The sequence below is a fragment of the Engystomops pustulosus genome, chromosome 3 (genome assembly GCF_040894005.1).
Source record: "Engystomops pustulosus chromosome 3, aEngPut4.maternal, whole genome shotgun sequence".
Lineage (NCBI taxonomy): Eukaryota > Metazoa > Chordata > Amphibia > Anura > Leptodactylidae > Engystomops > Engystomops pustulosus.
The window spans coordinates 202,226,031-202,246,490 of record NC_092413.1 but is presented as its reverse complement, the minus strand read 5'-3'; the positions used below and the strand labels follow the sequence as shown (position 1 = coordinate 202,246,490).

General features: G+C 44.7%; 1 protein-coding gene across 3 annotated transcripts in view; it reads left to right on the top strand.

Annotated features, from left to right (window-relative positions):
- The window catches only part of NBAS (NBAS subunit of NRZ tethering complex), a 415,971-nt gene that overhangs the window by 81,708 nt on the left and 313,803 nt on the right, over nucleotides 1–20,460 (top strand). For all 3 annotated transcript variants that reach the window (XM_072143606.1, XM_072143607.1, XM_072143605.1), the window contains exons 17-21: nucleotides 10,266–10,417; nucleotides 12,330–12,467; nucleotides 12,725–12,803; nucleotides 13,857–13,961; nucleotides 15,555–15,691. In XM_072143606.1, the coding sequence (XP_071999707.1) occupies nucleotides 10,266–10,417; nucleotides 12,330–12,467; nucleotides 12,725–12,803; nucleotides 13,857–13,961; nucleotides 15,555–15,691 (611 nt within the window). The remainder of the gene's footprint in view (nucleotides 1–10,265; nucleotides 10,418–12,329; nucleotides 12,468–12,724; nucleotides 12,804–13,856; nucleotides 13,962–15,554; nucleotides 15,692–20,460) is intronic.

Here is a 20,460-nt window from a genome sequence, read left to right as displayed (position 1 = left end):
ACTATTTCTCATAGTCTGCTTTTCCTTCGTGTGTTTTGCACACTGTATTCGGCTTTCCTATGTCTTGAACTGAGGACAGTCTTCTGTCGGCAGACTCCGCCATAAAGCCCCGACTGCTGGAGGTGACTTTATGGAACTTTCTCCCATCTCCCTACTGCATCTCTGGAGCTCAGCCACAGTGATCTGGGGATTCTTCTTTACCTCTCTCTCCAAGGCTCTTCTCCCACAATTGCTTAGTTTGACTGGCAACCACGTTGAGGAGGAGTGTAGTTCATCCAAAACTCTTCCATTTAAAGATTATTTAGGCCGATGTATTCTTAGGAATCTTGAATGCTGAGGAAATATTTTTGTAACCTTTTTTTTTTGTAGCCAGATCTGCTCCTTGGGCAGTTCCGCAGGCCTCATGATTCTCATGTGAGCTGTGAGGTCCTGTATAGACCTGTGTTCCTTTCCTGATTAAGTCCATTCAGTTTAAATAAACACAGCTGGACTCCAATGAAGGAGTAGAACCATCTCAATGTGAATCAGAAGGAAATGTGAAGCATGTGAGCTAAATAGGAATGTCACAGCAAAGGGTCTGAATGCTTATGACCATGTGATATTCAGTTTGTATTGTTTAATAAAATAGCAAAAATATTTACATTTCAGTTTTTTACTGTCAAAATTGATGCAGAGTGTACATCAACAAGCAATTGGCTCATTGGCTGCAATGATATAAAGAGTGGAAAATGTAAAGGGGTCTGAATACTTTCCATTCCCACTGTATATACAGTACAGTGCTTTTTCCCATGTAACCTCAAATTTCTGTTTATCATTCCCATGATGCCTCAACATAAAACATGAGATAGAACCTTAATAAGCTTAGAAAGTATACAAAGTGGTGTATACAGTCACGGAGACTGTGACCTCCTTACTTATGTCAGTGTTACAGAAACCTGTATAATTATCATTAGTTACTGTGATGAGAGTTTCTGCGCTCTGTGGAGGATCGTCGTGCTGCTGTCCACGCTACTCTCCGCATAGATATACATTGGTTGCCTGTGATCACACCAGATTAGATTCACCCTGCAGTTGAGAAGCCATCCACCAATGTAGAGAGAAAATCCGCAACGAAAAATAACAAGCGACAATGATAAAAGGAATACATGATGGAAAACAATGGGAATTCTAGGCAGTGCATTAAACAACATGATGAATACTTGGATTAGTTGGAACAAAACCCACTTTTTCCTGATTTATTCAGTCCCAGTGGTCTGACGGCAGGTGAGATTATGGATTGGGTTTTTAAGAACTGTCCAAAGTTTAGAAGCTATTCCTTATTCATAGGTGGTCAGTGACGGTCAGTTTGCTGGGACCTCCAATGAACACACGGACCAGCCCCCCCCCACACTCATCCCGGAATATAGGGAATCCATTCACGAATCGGCATGAGGCCTGCTGCTCTATTGTATGGGACTGCTGGAAATAGGTGGCTATTTCCGGCACTCACAAAGTGAATGGAGCAGCAGGGTGCATAGTCGAGATCCCCGTTCTCTGGATTGGGGAGGGTCCGCTTCTTGGGATAATTGGGCAGCCCAGCAGTTGGACTATTACCTATGACCTTGTTATCCTCTATCCTGGGATAGGGGATAAGTTCTAAACTTGGAATAATCCCTTTAAGCGGTGACTCTTGACAAAAGCTCCTGGAGCGGACCCCATGCCGTCAGTGCTTGAGTGCCAAATTAAGTAAAAAATCCGTCTTTATTGTGCTGTTACATACAAAACTGTTGCAGATGTTTATCACACTATCAATGTACTTTTTATTACTCTAACAGATGGTTGGTTTCTTATGGGGATTACTGAATGAGCTGGTTACATGTCTCTCTGTATGGAGATTGTGTCGATGGATTTTAGACTGTTGTTATATAAACCTTCATTATTATGTTTCTCTTTTTATACGTTCTATTTTGTTAAGGTTTTGCTTTTTGTTTACTCCCAGGTTACACTTTTTCTCTTCTGGTTTGACCTTGTGCCGAATTAATTTCAATAAATGTATTTTTGCTCTTCTGCATACATTTCTTCTTATTTATTACAAGGTGATAATGGGAGCATAATTAGCTTCTACATATCAGGAGGACATAATAGGTTTATAAATTGCCTTGATTCAGAGTAGATTAGAGGACAATATTCATCCCCACGGCCTGCTGCCCACTTTACATGTCGTATACCGTGTTCTTCATCCATCACGTAGATAGAAACCCAACTGTAATACCAACTGAGAAGAAGACAAAATATGAGACTCTATAAAAAATAACATGTAATTATCTATCTGGTAACAATAAGTTGTCACTTGCTGATGGCAAGGGTCCCAGGCCGTTGTACTGCTCTCCTGTTCTCATAATTTCTATGGCCCTGGTGGATACAGCCGAGTACCTGACTATTCCATCAGTGGTGTAGAGGCCATAATAGTGGCTGCATTCAATTGGGGTACAGTAGACACCCCTTCTTGAGTTCTGTGGGAGTCCACCACTGAGACCCCCAATAAGCAAGTTATGAGCCTGCCATTTCTTTTTTTTTTTTTTAAAAGTATTTATTTTTGCAGTTTTTGAATTTTTATACAAACATAATAAACAAAACCAGAAATCAAGATTGTCTGTCACATATTTCCTTCCCCCCAATACAGGATTATTATACAACAGCCATGGTAACAGTCAGGTTCTTACTGCGTTTCAAAACTACCTGAGGGATATTACATAGTAGATAACAGCAGGATACTGCAGCCAGACATCTTGATACAACACAAATAACTATTGACACAGGGACAATCAGTCACACACACACACATACCAGCACGCTCAGTCTCCTTCATCATGGAGAGGAATATAAATCACATGTGATTATAAGGCTGTATGGGGAGTCGCGCACCATCTGGACCAGATGCGGTCAAACTTCTGGGGACACTTCCTGTTGGTATACAGGGACCGGTAGTGGGGAATGACACTATTAATGAGTAGTATCCATCTTTTTAATGGAGGGGGCTCCTGGTCCTTCCAGGTCATCACCACCACTTTTCGGGCGTAGTATAGGACAAACCTAAAGAAAATTTTGTCATAGTGGCCATTGACAACTTCGTTTATGACGCCGAGGAGACATACAGAGGGAGATAGTAAGCGTGGGAAATCAAAGTGTAAATTAAGGAACTCCAGCACTTCGGACCAGAAGACATGGACCCTAGGGCAGGACCAGACACAATGCAGGAAGGATCCGACTTCAGCCTGACAGCGAAAGCAAAGATCATTAGGCATTGCTCCCATGCGAAATAGTCTAGCAGGGGTGAAGTAAACTCGATGGAGGAATTTAGATTGGATCAGGAAGTCCCTCGCACTCACAACAGATGTGAAGTAGGACAGTTCGACCTCCCTCCAGTCATCATCTGACAGGTCAGGGATATCCTGTCTCCAGCGTTCACAGGCTCTATCAAACGGTCTGGACTTTTGCTCTTGTAGGAGAGCATAGCACTGAGTGAGTGGCTTAGGGAGGTCCGGGGTACTCATCAGAGTCTCTAGTTTGGAGAATTTCACTGTCAGGCTGAAGGAGCCGAATTGGGCTTTGAATGCGTGTCGCAGTTGCGTGTAATGGAAGCTGGCCGTATTGGGTACAGTATGTCTCTCCCTTATCTCGTTAAAGCTGAGTAACTCTGCTTCCGGGGATAAGAGCTGGCCTACAAATTTCACCCCCGCTGCCCCCCACATTGTCCAGCCTGGGAGGGAGAGGAAGTGAGAGAGCCACGGATTGAGCCACAATGGAGTCCTAGGCGAGAGAGGGGGAGAGCTGCTCGGTTCTACCAGGGATTGTGCCCTACGCCAGCACACCGCTACCGTACGTAGGGGAAGTGGGGTATCAGATGGGGACTTGTATCTGTACAGCAGGTTTGTAAGGGCCTCATAGGAACCCACCAGGGCACCAGCCAATGCAGTAGCTGCATTACCCATGTCTATATCTATCCACCACTGGGCATATACTAGCTGGGAAGCCAGGTAATAAAGATACAGATCCGGGGCAGCCAGTCCACCCCTAGACTTGGGAGCCTGAAGCAGCGCTAGACTGAATCGCGGGGCGCTACTCTGCCAGTAGAAGGACCTGAGAATGCCGTCCAAGCGTTTAAACAGACTCTTAGGAAGTAGTATAGGGCAGGCATGGAAAAGGTATAGAAATTTTGGGAGAAAAATCATTTTAAATATATTAATACGCCCGTACAAAGACAAGGGGAGAGTGGACCAGGCTTTTAGGCGCGATTCCGTTGCAGCTATCAGGGGTGTAATGTTTAACTCCGTAAATGCCTGGACCTTGCGTGACACCTGGACTCCCAGATATTTAAAGGTGGACACCACCCGGACTGGGACGGGGAGGGAGTGTACCCCTACATCAGATAAGGGAAAGAGGGCCGATTTGTCCCAGTTAACCCGAAGGCCTGAGAACCCCCCATAACGTTCTATCAGGGCCAGAAGGGATTCCAGAGAGGGGCCCACATCCCCAAGGTATACAAGTGTATCATCAGCATAGAGAGATACCTTTTCAATAATAGTACCTCTAGTTATGCCCTTAATGCCCTCAGAGTGGCGGATCGCCACAGCAAGGGGCTCAATGGCGAGTGCGAAGAGGAGGGGAGATAGTGGGCAACCCTGTCTAGTGCCCCTAGCCATAGGGAGAGTAGGTGAGATGTTAAGATTAGTCCGCACCCTAGCCTTGGGATCGTTATACAGTAGCTTAACCAATGCTGTAAATCGAGGGCCAAAACCCATTCTAGGCAAAAGGGTCCACAAATAGGGCCACTCCACAGAATCAAACGCCTTACAATTGTCTAAGGATAATATAAACCCAGGGTCTGGAGACCGCTCTGCCTCTGCTATGTTCAGGTGTAGTCTTTGTATATTTATGTCAGTTCCCCTCCCAGGCATAAAGCCTGTCTGGTCCGGGTGAACCAATGATAGTATTACTTTGTTAAGCCTTGTTGCCAGAATTTTTGCTAGTATTTTAACATCTGAGTTTAGGAGGGAAATTGGGCGGTATGAGTCAGGAAGCAGGGGATCCTTGCCAGGCTTAGGAAGAACTACAATAAGGGCCTCTCGCATGGAATCGGGGAGGGAACCACTATCAAGCGCATCGGAGTACAGGCTGAGGAGAAGGGGGACCAGAGTCTCACAGTTATCCCTATACCACTCACCTCCCAGCCCATCAAGTCCAGGTGTCTTACCGGGGGGCAACGATTGGATGGCCAGTTCCACCTCCTCTGCCGAGAGCGGAGCATCAAGCTCCGATGACTGTGCCTGTGTGAGCCTCCAAAGTGGAAGACTGTCAAGGAATCCGGAGATCTCGACGGAAGAGGCGGACAATCTGGAGCTGTAAAGAGAATAGTATTCATGAAATACCATGTTAATGGCCCGGGGTTCTGTGATCAATGCTCCGTTACCATCAATAATAGAGGGAACGGAAGCACAGGGGCGTTCAGCCCGCGATAAATACGCAAGCAGCTTCCCGTTTTTATCTCCAAATTCAAAGATGGACGCTTCCCTGGCTAGCAGGCGTTTGCTGGTGCGCTCCTTCACTACAGCTAGATGGTTCCTCTGCGCCTGAGCCCAAGTCTTTTTATTCCCCGGAGTAGGTTTCTCTAGATAATCCTTTTCTGCAGTCACCAGTACAGCCGTCAGCCTTTCCTCCTGGGCATTTAAGGACTTCCTATGGCCAGCTACCCCCGACATGAATGCCCCCCGCACCGAGGACTTGTACGAGTCCCAGACTAGAAGAGGATCAGGATGGGTTGAGTGTACATCCCAGAACTCGCTGTGCGCTGCCCTAACAGTACTCTGGACCGCTGGGGACAGGAGCCAAGCCGGGTGCAGGCGCCATAAGCGGGAGTCGCTGGGGGGGCCTATAAGGAGACTAATGAACAAGGCGGAGTGGTCTGACGCACTGCGCGGGCAATAGGATATCTGGTCAACGTGCTGCATCATATCAGGGGAGACAAAGGCCAGATCAATCCGAGAGAAGCTCTTATGAACAGAGGAATAAAATGAATATTCTCTCTCTTGAGGGTGTTTACTACGCCAAACATCGGCGAGGTCTAGAGAGGTGAGCCACTCGTTCAGACGGGCCGAGCCTGTGTCAAGACCACTTGTACGATCCAAGGAGGGGTTAGGGACTGCATTGAAGTCACCAATACAGAGTAACGGGCTTGGAGGCATAGCAGCCAGCTTACTGGATATTAGATGCAATACTGCTGGATCAAAGGGAGGTGGGACATAAATAGACGCAATAGTAAAGGTAAAGCCCCACAAGGCACAATGTATGACTACATAACGGCCAAAGTGATCCGGTGCTACCTGTATGACCTCTATGGGAAGCGCTTTGGATATGAGTATGGATACTCCCCTGGCGTAGACAGAGTAGGAGGAATGGTAACCTCTAGCCACCCAGGCCCGCTTCAGGGAGAGGACCTTCTGACCCGTAAGGTGTGTCTCTTGGATACATACAATATGGGGGGCCTGACGCTTAATGACATCTAACATCAGAGCCCTCTTGAATTTGGAGTTAAGTCCCCTCACATTCCAGCTCATTACCTTAAGTGAAGACATCTTAGCGGAAGGGAAAGGGGTGTGGGGGAGGAGACGTGAGCAACCAAGCATTCATCCTTTCATACCACAAAGACATAGACAGACAGACAACAGTGAGCATAACAAATATAACAGAACTGAACTAACAATCCCAAGAATACAAACCCCCTGTCTAACACCCTAACAGCAGAAGTGTAGACCTATACCCACTAACAGTCAAATAGTAGAACAGTGGTCCCTAACTCAAGACAAACCTACACCATTTGTCCCGGGACCTTCAACCCTTAATGAATAGATGATCAGGAGGTTATTAGGCAGCCATATTTAGAGAGAACCAAGAGGAGATAGGGGAGGGGGGGGGGAAGGAGGAAGACGCAAGGAGTTAATGGTAGGGGGAGGTAATGGTGGGGGGAGGTGGGAAGGGGGGGGGAGGGAGGGAGAGAATGGAGTGCCATAAATGGCGCACTGGTCAAGATGACCAAGAAGAAAGCGCAAATCAATCACAGGGTACATTTGTGAGGCACGTAAAGTGTAAACAAATATTAGAATACTGTAACAGTGATTTGGGACCCCTGGATAACCACTCAGGACCAAGTCCAGCACAGTCATTGCACATCAGACAAAAGGATATGTGAGTCCAGTCACTCAGGAGGTGCGGGCCTTGCAGCTGGAGCCCGTGGAGCTGCATCAGCCCAGTGAAGTGCTTCGGTTGGGCAAGTGAAGAATCGAGTCTTCTGACCATCCACTATTCGGAGCTTGGCAGGGTACATCATGGAGTATTTATACCCCTTGTCACGTAGACGGGCACGGACCTCGGTGAATTGTGCTCGCTGTTTCCTGACGGATGCAGAGAAATCAGGGTAGAAGGACACTCTGCTGTTGGCATAGAGAATTTCTCCCTTGGTACGGACAGCCCTGAGGATAGAGTCCCTGTCCCTAAAGTGCAGCAGCCGGGCCAGGAAGGGTCTTGGATTGCCCCCTGGGGGGCCAGGGCGGAATGGCACACGATGGGCCCTTTCTACTGTGAAGAACGGGGAGAAGGTATCTGCAGGAAGCATATTTTTGAGCCAATTTTCAAAAAAGGATACCGGGTCAGACCCCTCCACTTTTTCGGGGAGGCCAACCACTCTGACGTTGTTCCGTCGCAGGCGGTTTTCGAGATCATCAGCTCTGTCGATGGAAGCAGACATTTGGCGCTGAAGCTCTCTGATCTGTGTCGGCATAGGCCTCTGGACATCCTCCACTTCAGATATTCTGCGTTCAGTTTCTGTTATTCGCTCTTTGGCTTTGTGAACATCGTGTCTTAAAAGAACAAAGTCCTGTCGCAGCTCATCCACCTTGGTAACCAGTTTGGATTGGCACCCATTAATGGCCGCCAGCACCTCTGCAAATTTGCGGTCCAGTTCAGTGGCCACGTCAGGCGGATCAGCGCCCTCTTCATAGCTTACAAGCTGCGGCGGGCTCTGGGAGCCTTCAAAGAGGGAGGGAGAGGAGTTTGGGGACCCCTGAGGAGAGCAGGGCTGTGTGCGGGAGAATCTCCCCAACTTTTTGGCAGCGTTTGACTGTATCTGTGCAAGAACGGCTTGTGATGTGGAGCATTCCTGCGCATCCAGGGGTTCCAGGGACTGGAATGGAGGATCTTCATGGATGGATTCATCATCCGATGGAGGCGCAGACACCCCGGACGCTGCTTTGTGCAATTTAGCCGTCCTCCACCGGTTACCCATGGCGTCTGGACAGGGGGGCCAGTGATAAACAATCGAGGAGCCTAGCGTCCAGTAATTAGCAGAGATACAGTCCAAACCCACGTGGAGTATTGCAGCGGCACTGCAAGGGTTAATATAAAACAAAACCCAGGAGCAGGGGATCACTGGGAGTATGGTGGGCTGCACAGCTTGGAGTCCCCAGGTGAGAGGAGGGCAGCAGCAGGGGAATTACTTCCCTACCTTATTCCTGGCTGCAGTCCGGCAGTGACAGGGTTAACCCTGCGCGCCTAGGCCTCAGGCAGCGCAGGGGAGTCCAGCAAGATGGCGCCTCCGGCCGGATACAGGGCTGGCTGGAGCGCTGCCACGATCCCCCGACAGGGCAGGTCAGCAGCACAGCGGGTCGGCGGCACAGCACGGGGGGGGGGTTCCCTCCCCCGGTATTCAACACCTCTCCGGTGTACAGCCGCGATGTCGGGCGGCTATGGTCCCGCCGCCGCGCGGGACACGTGGGAGGCCGCAGGAGCTGAAGTGCTGGAGGAGACCGCACGGAGCCGGTGACCGCCGCGATACCGCCACCGGAGTATGGGGGCAAGTACCCGCGGCACCGGGGAGCAGACTGGAGGGGGTACAGGTAAGGATGGCTGCCTGGGAAGGGTGATAGGGTGCCAGGTCCCGGGAGCTCCGCGGTGCACGTCCTCCTAGGTCGGCATCAGGCCACGCCCCCGAGCCTGCCATTTCTGAGGGCACTCAGGTTGTCACCCCAGGACAGAGTTCACCAGACAGGAACAAATCCACCAAATCTTCCTGCAGTCCCAGGCAACTTAAGAGAAGCTGCTGTCAGCGATATTTTAAAGCGACTCTTCATTGGCTGTTTGGAACTGCAGGAAAAGTGAGAAGGTAAACAGGGCTACAGTATCTTTTTGAGGTCCCCCTGCTGGACCCCTCATTCTTCCTGTACAGAGAGACCCTGGAGAGAAGCTACAGTGAGAGTGTGAATTTGCCCTCCTTCTTTCAACTGTATTGGTGGCCTCAGGAGTTGATACGATTGAAAGATTTAGAAGAATACGTAGCAATAAGTTACTGCTTAAAAGCCATGTTGACACTTCACGGTAAATAAGTGGATTTTGGTTATAGCTTGGGCACTCGGTCTCTAAAAGGTTCGCCATCACTGCTCTACGGCAATAGAATAAGTACATTTGCGCCGTGCGCCCATTGCCTTCTACGGGGGACGTATATCGGCCGTATATACGTCCCCCTTGCGTTAGTGTGAATGCAGCCTTAAATAAATCATTTCTGATTATGGTTTTATTCGTATATTTATTTTTTAAAATTTTGCATTTAGGAGGGAAATAAGCAGTAAGTTCCTCATCCCTTAAGTATACGAATGTTATTTTACTCAAGCACATATGTTCAGTCTTAAATACTGCATTTTCAGTATCCTATTATTAAAGGGGTATTCCTATCTGGACATTTAATTAATTTCATATACAATTCTTCAGTTAGAAAGTATTTTAAAAATGTACCTGTGTGAAGATAATTTTCTCATAAATGTTGCCATTTTGTCTCTTACAAATGAGATTGCTGTCCTTGGATACGACAACCCTTCACTCTGGCAGTGGCGACCACACATGTGTTATTAAACCCAGCTGACCACCTGAATTCAGCGATCAAGACGACAGGACGGTTGTGGGACATGGAGTACTTCCCAGACATTTGATATGAAAAAACTATTTGTTTATTTGATCAATAACTTCAGCAATGATGGTCGTATCCAAGGACAGCTATCTAGTTTTTAAGGGCAACATGGCTACATTTATGGGAAATTATCTCCACACAGGGACAATTTTTAATAACATCCAATTAATGAAATGCATACACATGGCAGTTGAATCAAATGAAATGTCAATGCCCAGATGAGAATATCATGTTCGCACGGTTACAAATTTTAACTTTGTCATTTTTATTCTAGAGCAAAATTAAGAAGAGGTCTTGGGTCCTACATGAATGTCTGGAAAGGGTCCCTGAGAACGTTGACGCCGCCAAAGAATTACTGATGTTTGGTTTAAAGGGAACGGACCTGGAGGCACTTGTTGCGATCGGCAATGGTGAAGATGGAGGAAGGTGCGTAGTGTTGGCAGCCATGTATGAAAACACTGATAATTTCATGTAGCAGAGACTTAATGTTTTTGTTTTGTGAGCTCTCGTCAGAAACCTCAGGAGAGGAGCGGGGCCGGCAGCGTCTCTCCATCCATTTGCATATTCCTCCACAAATGCCGGCAGTTCACTGGTGAATCCCATCTTCTGATTAATGATCTCGAGCACAAGACGGCGCAGTGAAGTGCCTTATTCCTTAACATGTTAATGCATGCGTAAATTCATTTACCAATCTTCAATCTCGCCCATTCTAATTATCCTTTTCCTATCTGATGGTTATGGTAATTAGCACACTTCACTAAAATGTTGTGTAATAATATGCCGTCTCCTGAGCTCTTTGATTCGGAGCAATGTATTATCATTACAGCGGGCACTCGCCCAACATCATCTGAGCAGCTCTGCCGCTCCCCTGTTGCTTTTTGATAACCACTTAAAGTGTGGGTTTTAATGCATAATATATGCGCCTGCTCTTTAGTGGAAATAGCCTGTGTCTAAGTGGAGGAGCCAAATGCTACATCTCCATGAGGCTCCAAAATACAGACTTTTATGCTTTATAGGTTTTGGGTTTTAAGGCTGAACTGATGCACGTTTTTCCAGATGAAGGCGAGCCAGATGCCTGGTTCTGCAGTCTTCCCATTTATTTAATTCATAGATTATTTCATTTTTGTTTGCTTTTTTATGTTAGTTTTTTTTCTTTTTTAAAGTTCAGCTGTGCCCCCCCCCCCTCCCTCCCCAGGAAGACATTTCTAGATAAGACTTTTTGTGTATCAGATTTGATATAGAAAATGTTCAGTTACCTGCCGATCCAGCGCAGATGCTCCACCCACCATTTGTACTCACACAAGTGATGTGTGCAGTCAAACGCAATACCTAATGTGGTCTACTCATGTATAGTCCCATGTTGACATTAGTGGGGGTGCAAAAAGTACAAACATCTCTCTTGTAGTTTTGGTCTCCGCTTCGGCCAATCGGTGGCTCGTCTGACTCGGTCAAGTGTCACTTCCTGTGGTTTGCGGAGACCACTGATTGGATGATGAAGGTCCCGTGATTAGAGATGATGGGAACCGAACCTTAGGTGCCTCACTTGGACAAGTAGCTTGATGAGCTACAGAGCAGCCAATCGGGCAACTTTACGCAAGGCTGTGATTGCCGAGGCGCACACCTTGTGGAGACACCTGGCCAATCACAGCCGTGCCTAGTTGTTGTTAAGGGCAAACTAATAGCGGGAAAATTAGCGCAGCAGCCCGTGTTTTTGTTTTGTGGCTAATAACGGAAGCGTATCAGGAGGTAACCCTTTGTAAATTGTGGTCAGTGGAGAACCAAAGGCGGACGAAACACCCGTTTACCACCAGTTTTTAATTTTCGCTACTTTCTTCTAAAATGGAGAGGAGTAAGTGGAACCTACAGGAGTAAAGCAGTGGACGCCCCCAGATCAGATGTGGGGGGCACCATCTAAATTGACTATTCAACAATGTTTGTTGGATAAGCCCTCAATACCTGATGAAGGGATATCTTTACTCCTGTAGGCTCTGTTCACTCCTCTTTACATTTGGGAACTAAGCCGATGAGTTTTTTTTTTGGAGAGAATTGAATAGGAGCTTAGATGAAGTTCTCAGATCCGGCCACTACGTAGAACATGGAGAAGGAATTCTGGAATCATGTTATTAATTTATGAGGCTGCCGGACACTGATGACTGAGAGCCCAGCTAAACTCTAAACTTTAATTGGTGAAACATGGATTCATCATGGAAGGGGGAAAACCTGTTTAATAGCAAAGCTGCTCTGCTGACTGGGTTGTAAGGTGTATGGATGAGAGGCATAATAGAGTATATTTTCTCTGAAGTCCCACCTCTAATTTTTATTTTGTCTTTATGTACAGGTTTATATTACCAGGAGATGTGGACATTGATGACGTCCCCTATGAAGACTTTTTGTCTCCAGAAGAGGAAGCAGAAAGCCGAAAAGAGAGAGAAGACCTGAGACGTAGAGAACTCTTGCAGAGGGTGGATTTTGATAAGTGAGTTGATTTTTTTTTGGATGTTTCTTCATGTGTTGATAAACCTGACAAGCTCTACCTTGTGATGACCCTCTGCACAGTGATGTGTGCTCTGTGTAATCTATAAATGACTAGTGTTCACTTACTGTATGTATGACTTGTATGGCTCCAACTCTGCAGGGCTGCGGCACACATGTGCAGTAATAAAAGTAATAATAATTCTGCCCCAGTCTGACTGTCTGTAGTAATGTAAGTAACGTCCTATCTTTATCCCACAGCTTAACCCTAGAGCAGAAGGAGATATGTCGCTGCCGGCTCAAGTTATTGACCTACCTGGATCGCCTGTCAACATATGAGGTAGGTGTTTTTATTCGGACCATCCACCGTCTATATCCCACCATCTAGCTATTTAAAGCAGTTTTGGTGCTCGTGCAGCTCTGCTTTTCCTTTACAGACCTTTGATGTAATGTACTTTTGTCACATGGCTTGTTTGGAAATCAGTCCATTTTAGTCAATAGGTTGAGCTGTAATGCCAAGTATAGCCACTATACTGCGACATGCTTGGTGGACTCTGAGGCTGTTATCTGACACTGATAGACGGGGTGTCATGTATCTAGCCTCTACCAATCTGATATTGATCGCCCATCCTAATGATAGGTGGTCCGTAAAATACACCTTTGCGTATTGGTCATCTTGGAAAGCCTCTGTAATTCACTTTTTCCAGTTGGCTTTCAACTCTTCTGTATAAGGCTGCGTTCACACATTGGCTTCACAAGTTGCATATTCATAGCGTTTCCAGTGCGTTTACATAGTTTTTACAGTGTATTTACATCATACTTACAGCGTATATACATCTTACAGTGCATATACATTGTGTTTACAACGTTTATACATTGTGTTTACAGCACATATACATGACGTTGGCACCGCGTGTGTATTGAAAAACAGACTGTACACTGGCCCGATTGTCATAGACCTACCACAGTGATTGGGAATCCTTTCATCACAGTATAAGGAGTCCCTGCTTACCCTCAAAACAACATGTGTGGGTCCATACTTTCCGCCCAGGGCACAGCTTTTTTTTCACAGTCTGAGCTCATTTATCTGCAGCCGGGCTAAAAAAAAATCCTAGAGAAAAGACGCAAACTATGAGAAAATAGAACATGAATATTTAAATATGAGCTATTGGAACCTATTTTAATCGTGATAAAAGTATAAACCAGCCATATCTTACGATACACCAAGTCCGCCGCGAGCATGGAATGATATCGCCCCGTTCCTGGCGGCTCCTGCTCGGGACGCGGTGCGAGTGCTGAGCCGCTGATAAATAGATTAGAATTCTCCATTCATAATCTGCTCCATTACCATATTCTGAAGGGTTTCTCTAACATCTGCTTCTCTATCCTAAAGGAGATCCTCGGGGGGCCGCAGGCGGCTGAGAAGAGATACGACGCCGACTTCTTCAAGAAGTTTAGGAACCAAAATATTGTGCTGTCAGCGAGAACATATGCTCGGGTAATGTTACAAAGTCAGGACAATAAAGGCGGAATTGATTCCTCTTTAAGTGAGCCGCCTTTCACCTCCATTATCATTTATAATCTCATTCACTTAGTTAACTCGGCGTTAAAGCCCGGCACGCTTTGAACTCTGTATAGCGGGATGATCCTGTCAATACTAATTCACAATTAAGTAATCCTTCCTAACTAGATATGAAGCCGCGCTAGGCCGGGCACGGTGACAAATGTTATTATCCATCTGCCTCTGTTATTTTTAATATGCGGATAATCTGCGGGCGCGGGATTGTGTTTGCCGCAGTATGATCGCCGATGCATATTCTATAGCGGTGGAGAATTGCTGCTTAAAGGAAACCTACCATTTGATTTGATGCATTATAAATCAAACATACTTTGAGAATGCTGTAGCGACACTGATGCAGAAACATATCTTGTTTGATCCCTGAGCTGAGTTAAAAATTATAACATTCAGGACCTTGGGAAAGCTGAGTCAGGCTGGCTGTCTATATAAACACATTACACATGCAGCTTATCATTACAAATGGAGCTTAGTCAAGACATGACTAATCAACCTGAGCTGGATCACTCATACACAGCAGCTGGGGGATGGTGCAGCGATTGATTATTCTGTCTTCAGGCACAGCCCAGGGATTACATCATCCTGTGAAGCAATGAATAACTAATGTGTTAGGAGAAGCACTGAAGGAGCCATAGAAGGACATAGCTTCATTATCATAATGTTATATCTGTTTTATCAGCAAAACCACTCAGCTCAGGGATTAACCAAGATATGATCCTGCATCAGTGTAGCTACAGCATTCTCAAGGTATCATTGCTTTATACGGCATCAAATCAAATGGTAGGTTTCCTTTAAAGAGGATGTTACAATTAAAGGGGTTGAATAAAGGGGAGCTGTCCTTTTGAAGCGAGCTGTGAAAGCTGTAAAAACAACGTCCCCACGAAAAAGGGCGCAAATACAGTGTTTTTTTGTCAGTTTCGGAGCTTTTGGAATTTTCTTTCCTGGTTCCCAGTACAAGGCATGAAATATTAATTTTCGGCACTAGGAAGTCCAATTAGTCACGCAGGAAACAGGCCCTCATACAGCTCTGTACACAAAAGAATTACCGTATATACTCGAGTATAAGCAGACCTAAGTATAAGCCGAGGTCCCTAATCTTACCACAAAAACCTGGTAAAACCTTTATTTTTTTTTACTCGAGTATAAGCCGAGTTTGGGGTTTCAGCACATTTTTTTGTGCTGAAAAACTAGGCTTATACTCAAGTATATATGGTAAAAAAATTTTGGATTTTTAAATAGAGCAAAAGATGCATAAAGCGAAAAATTGGATACTTGCTAACCACTCAGGAACGGGTTAATATATTTCTTCCACAAGGGCATAAGAAGATAAACGAAGACCAGACCCTGCCAGAGGGGGCGCACACCAGTATGTAATTGTGCTGGGTTTACAGTCCTTCATTCTGGTGGTAGATGTCTTTTAACTACACACGTCTACACAGAAAGCGATGCTGAGAGATTTTAGCTCTGAAGCCAACAAAATAGTGAATTTCCCATTTTTTCTTTTTATCGTTGTAGGAAAGCAACGTACAAGCACTGGATCTTCTCTTTACCTTCCATGGATCGGATCTGCTCCCTCATCGCTTGGCTATTCTCTCCAATTTCCCCGAGACCACCCCTCCTCATAAATACGCCATATTGCTACCTGAAGCAAGGTAAGCTCACCTCACCTCATTTTATTTTCATTTTTTAAAAATTATTTCTGAGGATGGGTATCCTCTTCTATCTGATGTGTTACACTTCTCTTGTTTGCCTTTTTTTTTCCTTTGCAGCAATTATCTGTGGTCTGCTTTATGGCTGCTGTGTTTATGGCAGTTTCGGCTTTGTTTTGAGGGTGTCATTATGGCCCTCAAACAATTGGCCACGTTATAGAAAATGTGAGTAATTTCCATCCAGAATAGTCTTCCCTTCCAGCCGGTGATTTGTGCTTTTTATGTAATTAACTACAGTGCCTGTGTTTTTGTACTATTCAGCGTTGACCATTCAGTACGGGAGCACAAAATTGTATGGGAGAGAAAATAGCCAGAAATATCCTTGTGAATAAACATACTGTAGGCTGAGGGACAGCTCTTGGCACTGATTGGGCAGGTTTGCGGTATTAAAAATATTGATAATGTATCCAAAGAATAGACTTAATATAAATTAGGAGGGAAGACAATACCTGGAGCCGCCTGCAGATCAGCAGCTGATCCACAGATGAATGATAAAGGAGTCAGACAGCTCTTTTCTGGCTGTAGGGGGAATTGGAGGGAATACAGTGGCACGGTGGTTAGCACTACAGCCTTGCAGCGCTGGGGAGCAGGGTTCAAATCCTGTCCAGATCACCATCTGCAAAGAGCTTGCATGTTCTCTCTGTTTTTGCGTGGGTTTCCTCCGGGTCCTCCGGTTTCCTCCCACACTCCAAAACATACTGGTAGATGATTAGATTGTGAGCCCCATTGGGGACAGGGATTAATTTGGCAAACTCTGCGCACAGCTATGTAATCTGTGTGCGCTATATAAAGAATTATTATTATTTGTATTTACTGCGGTCACTGTACGGTGTATATTTAAATCTAGCCTCGCTTCATGATATTTACATGCCAGTGACCCTCGGTAACGAAAGGGTAAAAGCAATAGTACATGTGAATACAAGAAACTTTGTATTAATTCTTCTTTGTCTGTGTACTTTTGCTCTTTTCATCCTCCTTCTCTCCCTCCTGATCTTTTCTCTCTGAAATCCCTGCTGAATTCCATCTTGCTAGTAAATGTACAGCAGCGGTGAGTCACAGCAGCTGGGTCTCAACCTTCCAGCTCATAGTTGATTTCAAATGAAGGGACTGAGACGATAGAGAGAAGAGGTGCTAGAAATGAATGATAATCTGTCATATAATGAGCGAGACCTTGTTACTGCCATCCATAGTATAGGAATTGCTCATTCCATCCTCGTCTCAGTATTGTTGTCACCTCTCTCGGTGAAGCACTGCGTTTTTAGCGTGCAATCTACGCTCTCCTCTTCCTGGAAGAAATCCCTTCTCTGCTCTTGATTACCCGTTATTCACGAGATATGATTCAGACATTTCGATTCTAGAGAAATATTGATGTTGGGGATAATTATTTGGACCGATGTAAAGAAGAACGGTTTGTGCTGGGGGGGAGGTTATCTGTAATTTAGGCAGCCTCGGGAATAATCAGCGTTCTGTTCTTCCTGCTCAATTTAAAATATCGGAAAAATACAAACCCTCAAATGAATCTATGGAATTTTTTAACTTGAATTAATGTTATTTCGTCAGGGTTTTTTTTCTTTCTTTTTTTTTTTTTCAGTAAATATATTTTTATGTGTATCTTTGCTTCAAAAACCAAGCAGTTTAAAAAAAAAAAATGTCTGACACCTGCAATACGATATTGATCATACCCAATATCCTTAGAATTAGATGTTGAGGAGTCTGCAGCTTTCAAATGAGTGCTCTATACAGTATAAGAAACACAGCGCCATATATTGCATTGTGGTTGTGCTTGGTATTGCAAGTAAGTCTTGATGCCAATAGAGACATCATTACAGACCCCTTTTCTAATATTTGTATCCCCTTCTAGAAGTTTTGATCATACAAAGCTGCAGATGTACTTGGGTGTTGGTCCTGGAGATCTGTGTAATCCATTACTTTGTATGTGTTTTTTAGTAGCAGCAGCAGGATTGTATTTATATTCCAGGATTGTAGCTGGACTGTGGTTTTTGGGATGTCATCACTGAACAAGCCACAACTGTTCCTGCAAAAAAAAAAAAAAAAAACATGCACAAAGATTTGGTTAAACATATCCTACAGTCTGCAGCTTTGTAAGTCAGAACCGATTAAAGATTCTTTTTAACACAGTCTACAGGTCACAAATGGAATTTTGGTGGAAATCTATAATTACAAGTTTAAGGGGGCGATGGCATTTTAGGGCTTGTCCCTAAATACTAAATAGTTGATTAGTGGGAATCCATTCGGGATGAACTAAGGTCCATTCCTTTTTAATGGCTAACAATCCCATAGTGAATGAATGGAGCGGTAATGTACTTGCTTGAAACGTCACTTTGTTTATTGGGGAGGTGACGAATCCCAATTTGGTAACTAGTACACTTCCAGTTGGCAGGCCAAAGAAGGTCTGACCCACTTCTATGCAGCATTAGAGGGTAATGAGATCGATGTGCTTGTACAGTGAGTACGGAAAGTATTCAGACCCCTTTCAATTTTTCACTCTTTGTTTAATTACAGCCAATTGGTAAGATCAAAAAAGTTCTTTTTTTTTGGCTCAATGTACACTGGCAGAACGAAACCAGAAATGTAGATATTTTTGCCAGTTTACTGAAACATCACATGACCATACGTTTTCAGACCTTTTCTGTAACTCAGTTTTTTTTATTTAATAAATTAGCAAAAATATCTACATTTTTTTTTAGTCAAGATGAGGTATAGAGTGTAGAATAACTTGGAAAAAAAGGAACTTTTTTGATTTTACCAATTGGCTGCAATGAAACAAAGAGTGAAAAAATGTAAAGGGTCTGAATACTTTCCGCACCCCCTGTATGGCAGCCTCTGCCCTGCAGCTCTTTGTTACCTTTTTATAAAAGTGTAGGGACTATCCTCACCGGCTGCCGTTGGGATCTGATACATGACAGCCGTCGAAACTTATCCAGGCACTACCTAAGCAAGCGCAGCACTTTCAGAAATGAGACTACAATGACCTGACAGCTCCCCTCCTGAGTGAAGCCAAGCGAGGCCAGCGCTCGCTGAGTGTGCACAGTGCCAGGACTTTGGAGTCATGATTTTCGCTCTCTGTGCCGCACTAATATTATTTAACGTAGGTATTTTTTAAATTTTTTTTTGTATTGTAATCTGTCAGACCTATTACTATTCACCACATACTCTGCACCGTCCTATGAGAGCCTGATATTAATAGCATCGTCTACTGTCTTCGCGGTCATACATTCTGTAGTAAGATGAGGACAATTGATAAGATCACACAAGACAGCTGGTGCCGTTATTTAAAAAAAAAAAAATTTAAAATAATAAAAATTGTTATTTGTTTACGGAGCACAGAAAATTCTGGATTTCTCTATTCCGCTTATATATGCAGCAGAGGAGACCGAGGGACAACTGGAGTGATCAGTGCCAGAACTGAAGCCATGGCTTTCAATGAAGTGAATGGAAATGAAAGCTTTGCTTACTTTATTGTTTCCCCTAATGCCTGATTGGGTTTGTCCTGAGGCAAGATTTTGGCACTAGAGATGAGCGGAACCAATGTTTCCATTTGGGTTCAGTCTGTGGAACCCTGACGTTTTGCCAATCATAGCCTAGTGACTAGTTCCTAGGGGCATCAGTTTGCTGGACTGGCTGTTCAGGGTCGGGTCACACGTGCAGAACCCTCATCCCGAACAGAAACATTGGGTCCGCTTATCTCTAGTTGATACCGCACCCTCATTCCAGGAATATAAATCCTTGACCAATCCCTTTTAAGCCCATGTGATCAATAAATAGTTCCTGTATACATCTTTAGCACAGAAAACAAAAAAATCCTCCATTAAGGATGCAGTAAAATAATAGCATGAATTCTTGCATTATGTAATTTTGACTTTATGATCAATATTTAGATTGAAATTGTGTTCCAGTCACAACAACATATCCCCCTATCCATAGTGATGATACCCCCACGGATCAAGAAAATGCTGGTCCATTGTACTGCACATGAATGTAGCGTCAGGTTTGTGTGCATTACCTGTCCGCTCACTGTCTATGGCGCTGTTCAAAGTAGCCGAATACTTCATCTGGCAATCTCCATCAGTGCCATAGGGATGAGTAGAGCAGCAGGGGGCATGTTTGACCAACTGCTCTGGGTCCCGTTCTCATGATTCAAGACCCCCCCCCCACTGGTCTGCAAGTTACCCCCTGTCCTATGGTCAGGGAATAACCTGATGTGACCCAAATATCACAAGTCCATACATACTTGTATTTATTCTAATATCAACATGTGACAAACTACAAGGCGTGTATCACACAGCTCCTCATACGTCATCTTCTGGGTATATATATATATTTATATGTACACATACACACACACACAGCCACATATGTGTGTATGTATATATTTGCATAATTTAGTTCCAAAAATTTGCAGTAGTGATGTGGTAGGTGACTGCCATTGAAGTTTCTGTATAATTTAGCTGCTCTTTAGGTGACAGCAGAGGGTATTAATATGCTACTCCTGATCACTGTTTTCATAAACCATATTTGTTGTCTGTGAAGCAAATTGCTCACCTGCCTCGTCTGTGCGTCTTTGTTGTTTGAATGTTGCAGAAAACTCCAGTAATTGATGGCCGCTAGGTAACACCAGCCGTTACATTCCCTTTAAAGTGGAGTCCAGGGGGTCAAGTTAGCTTTTGGTTATTGAATTCAGTTAAAGAAGA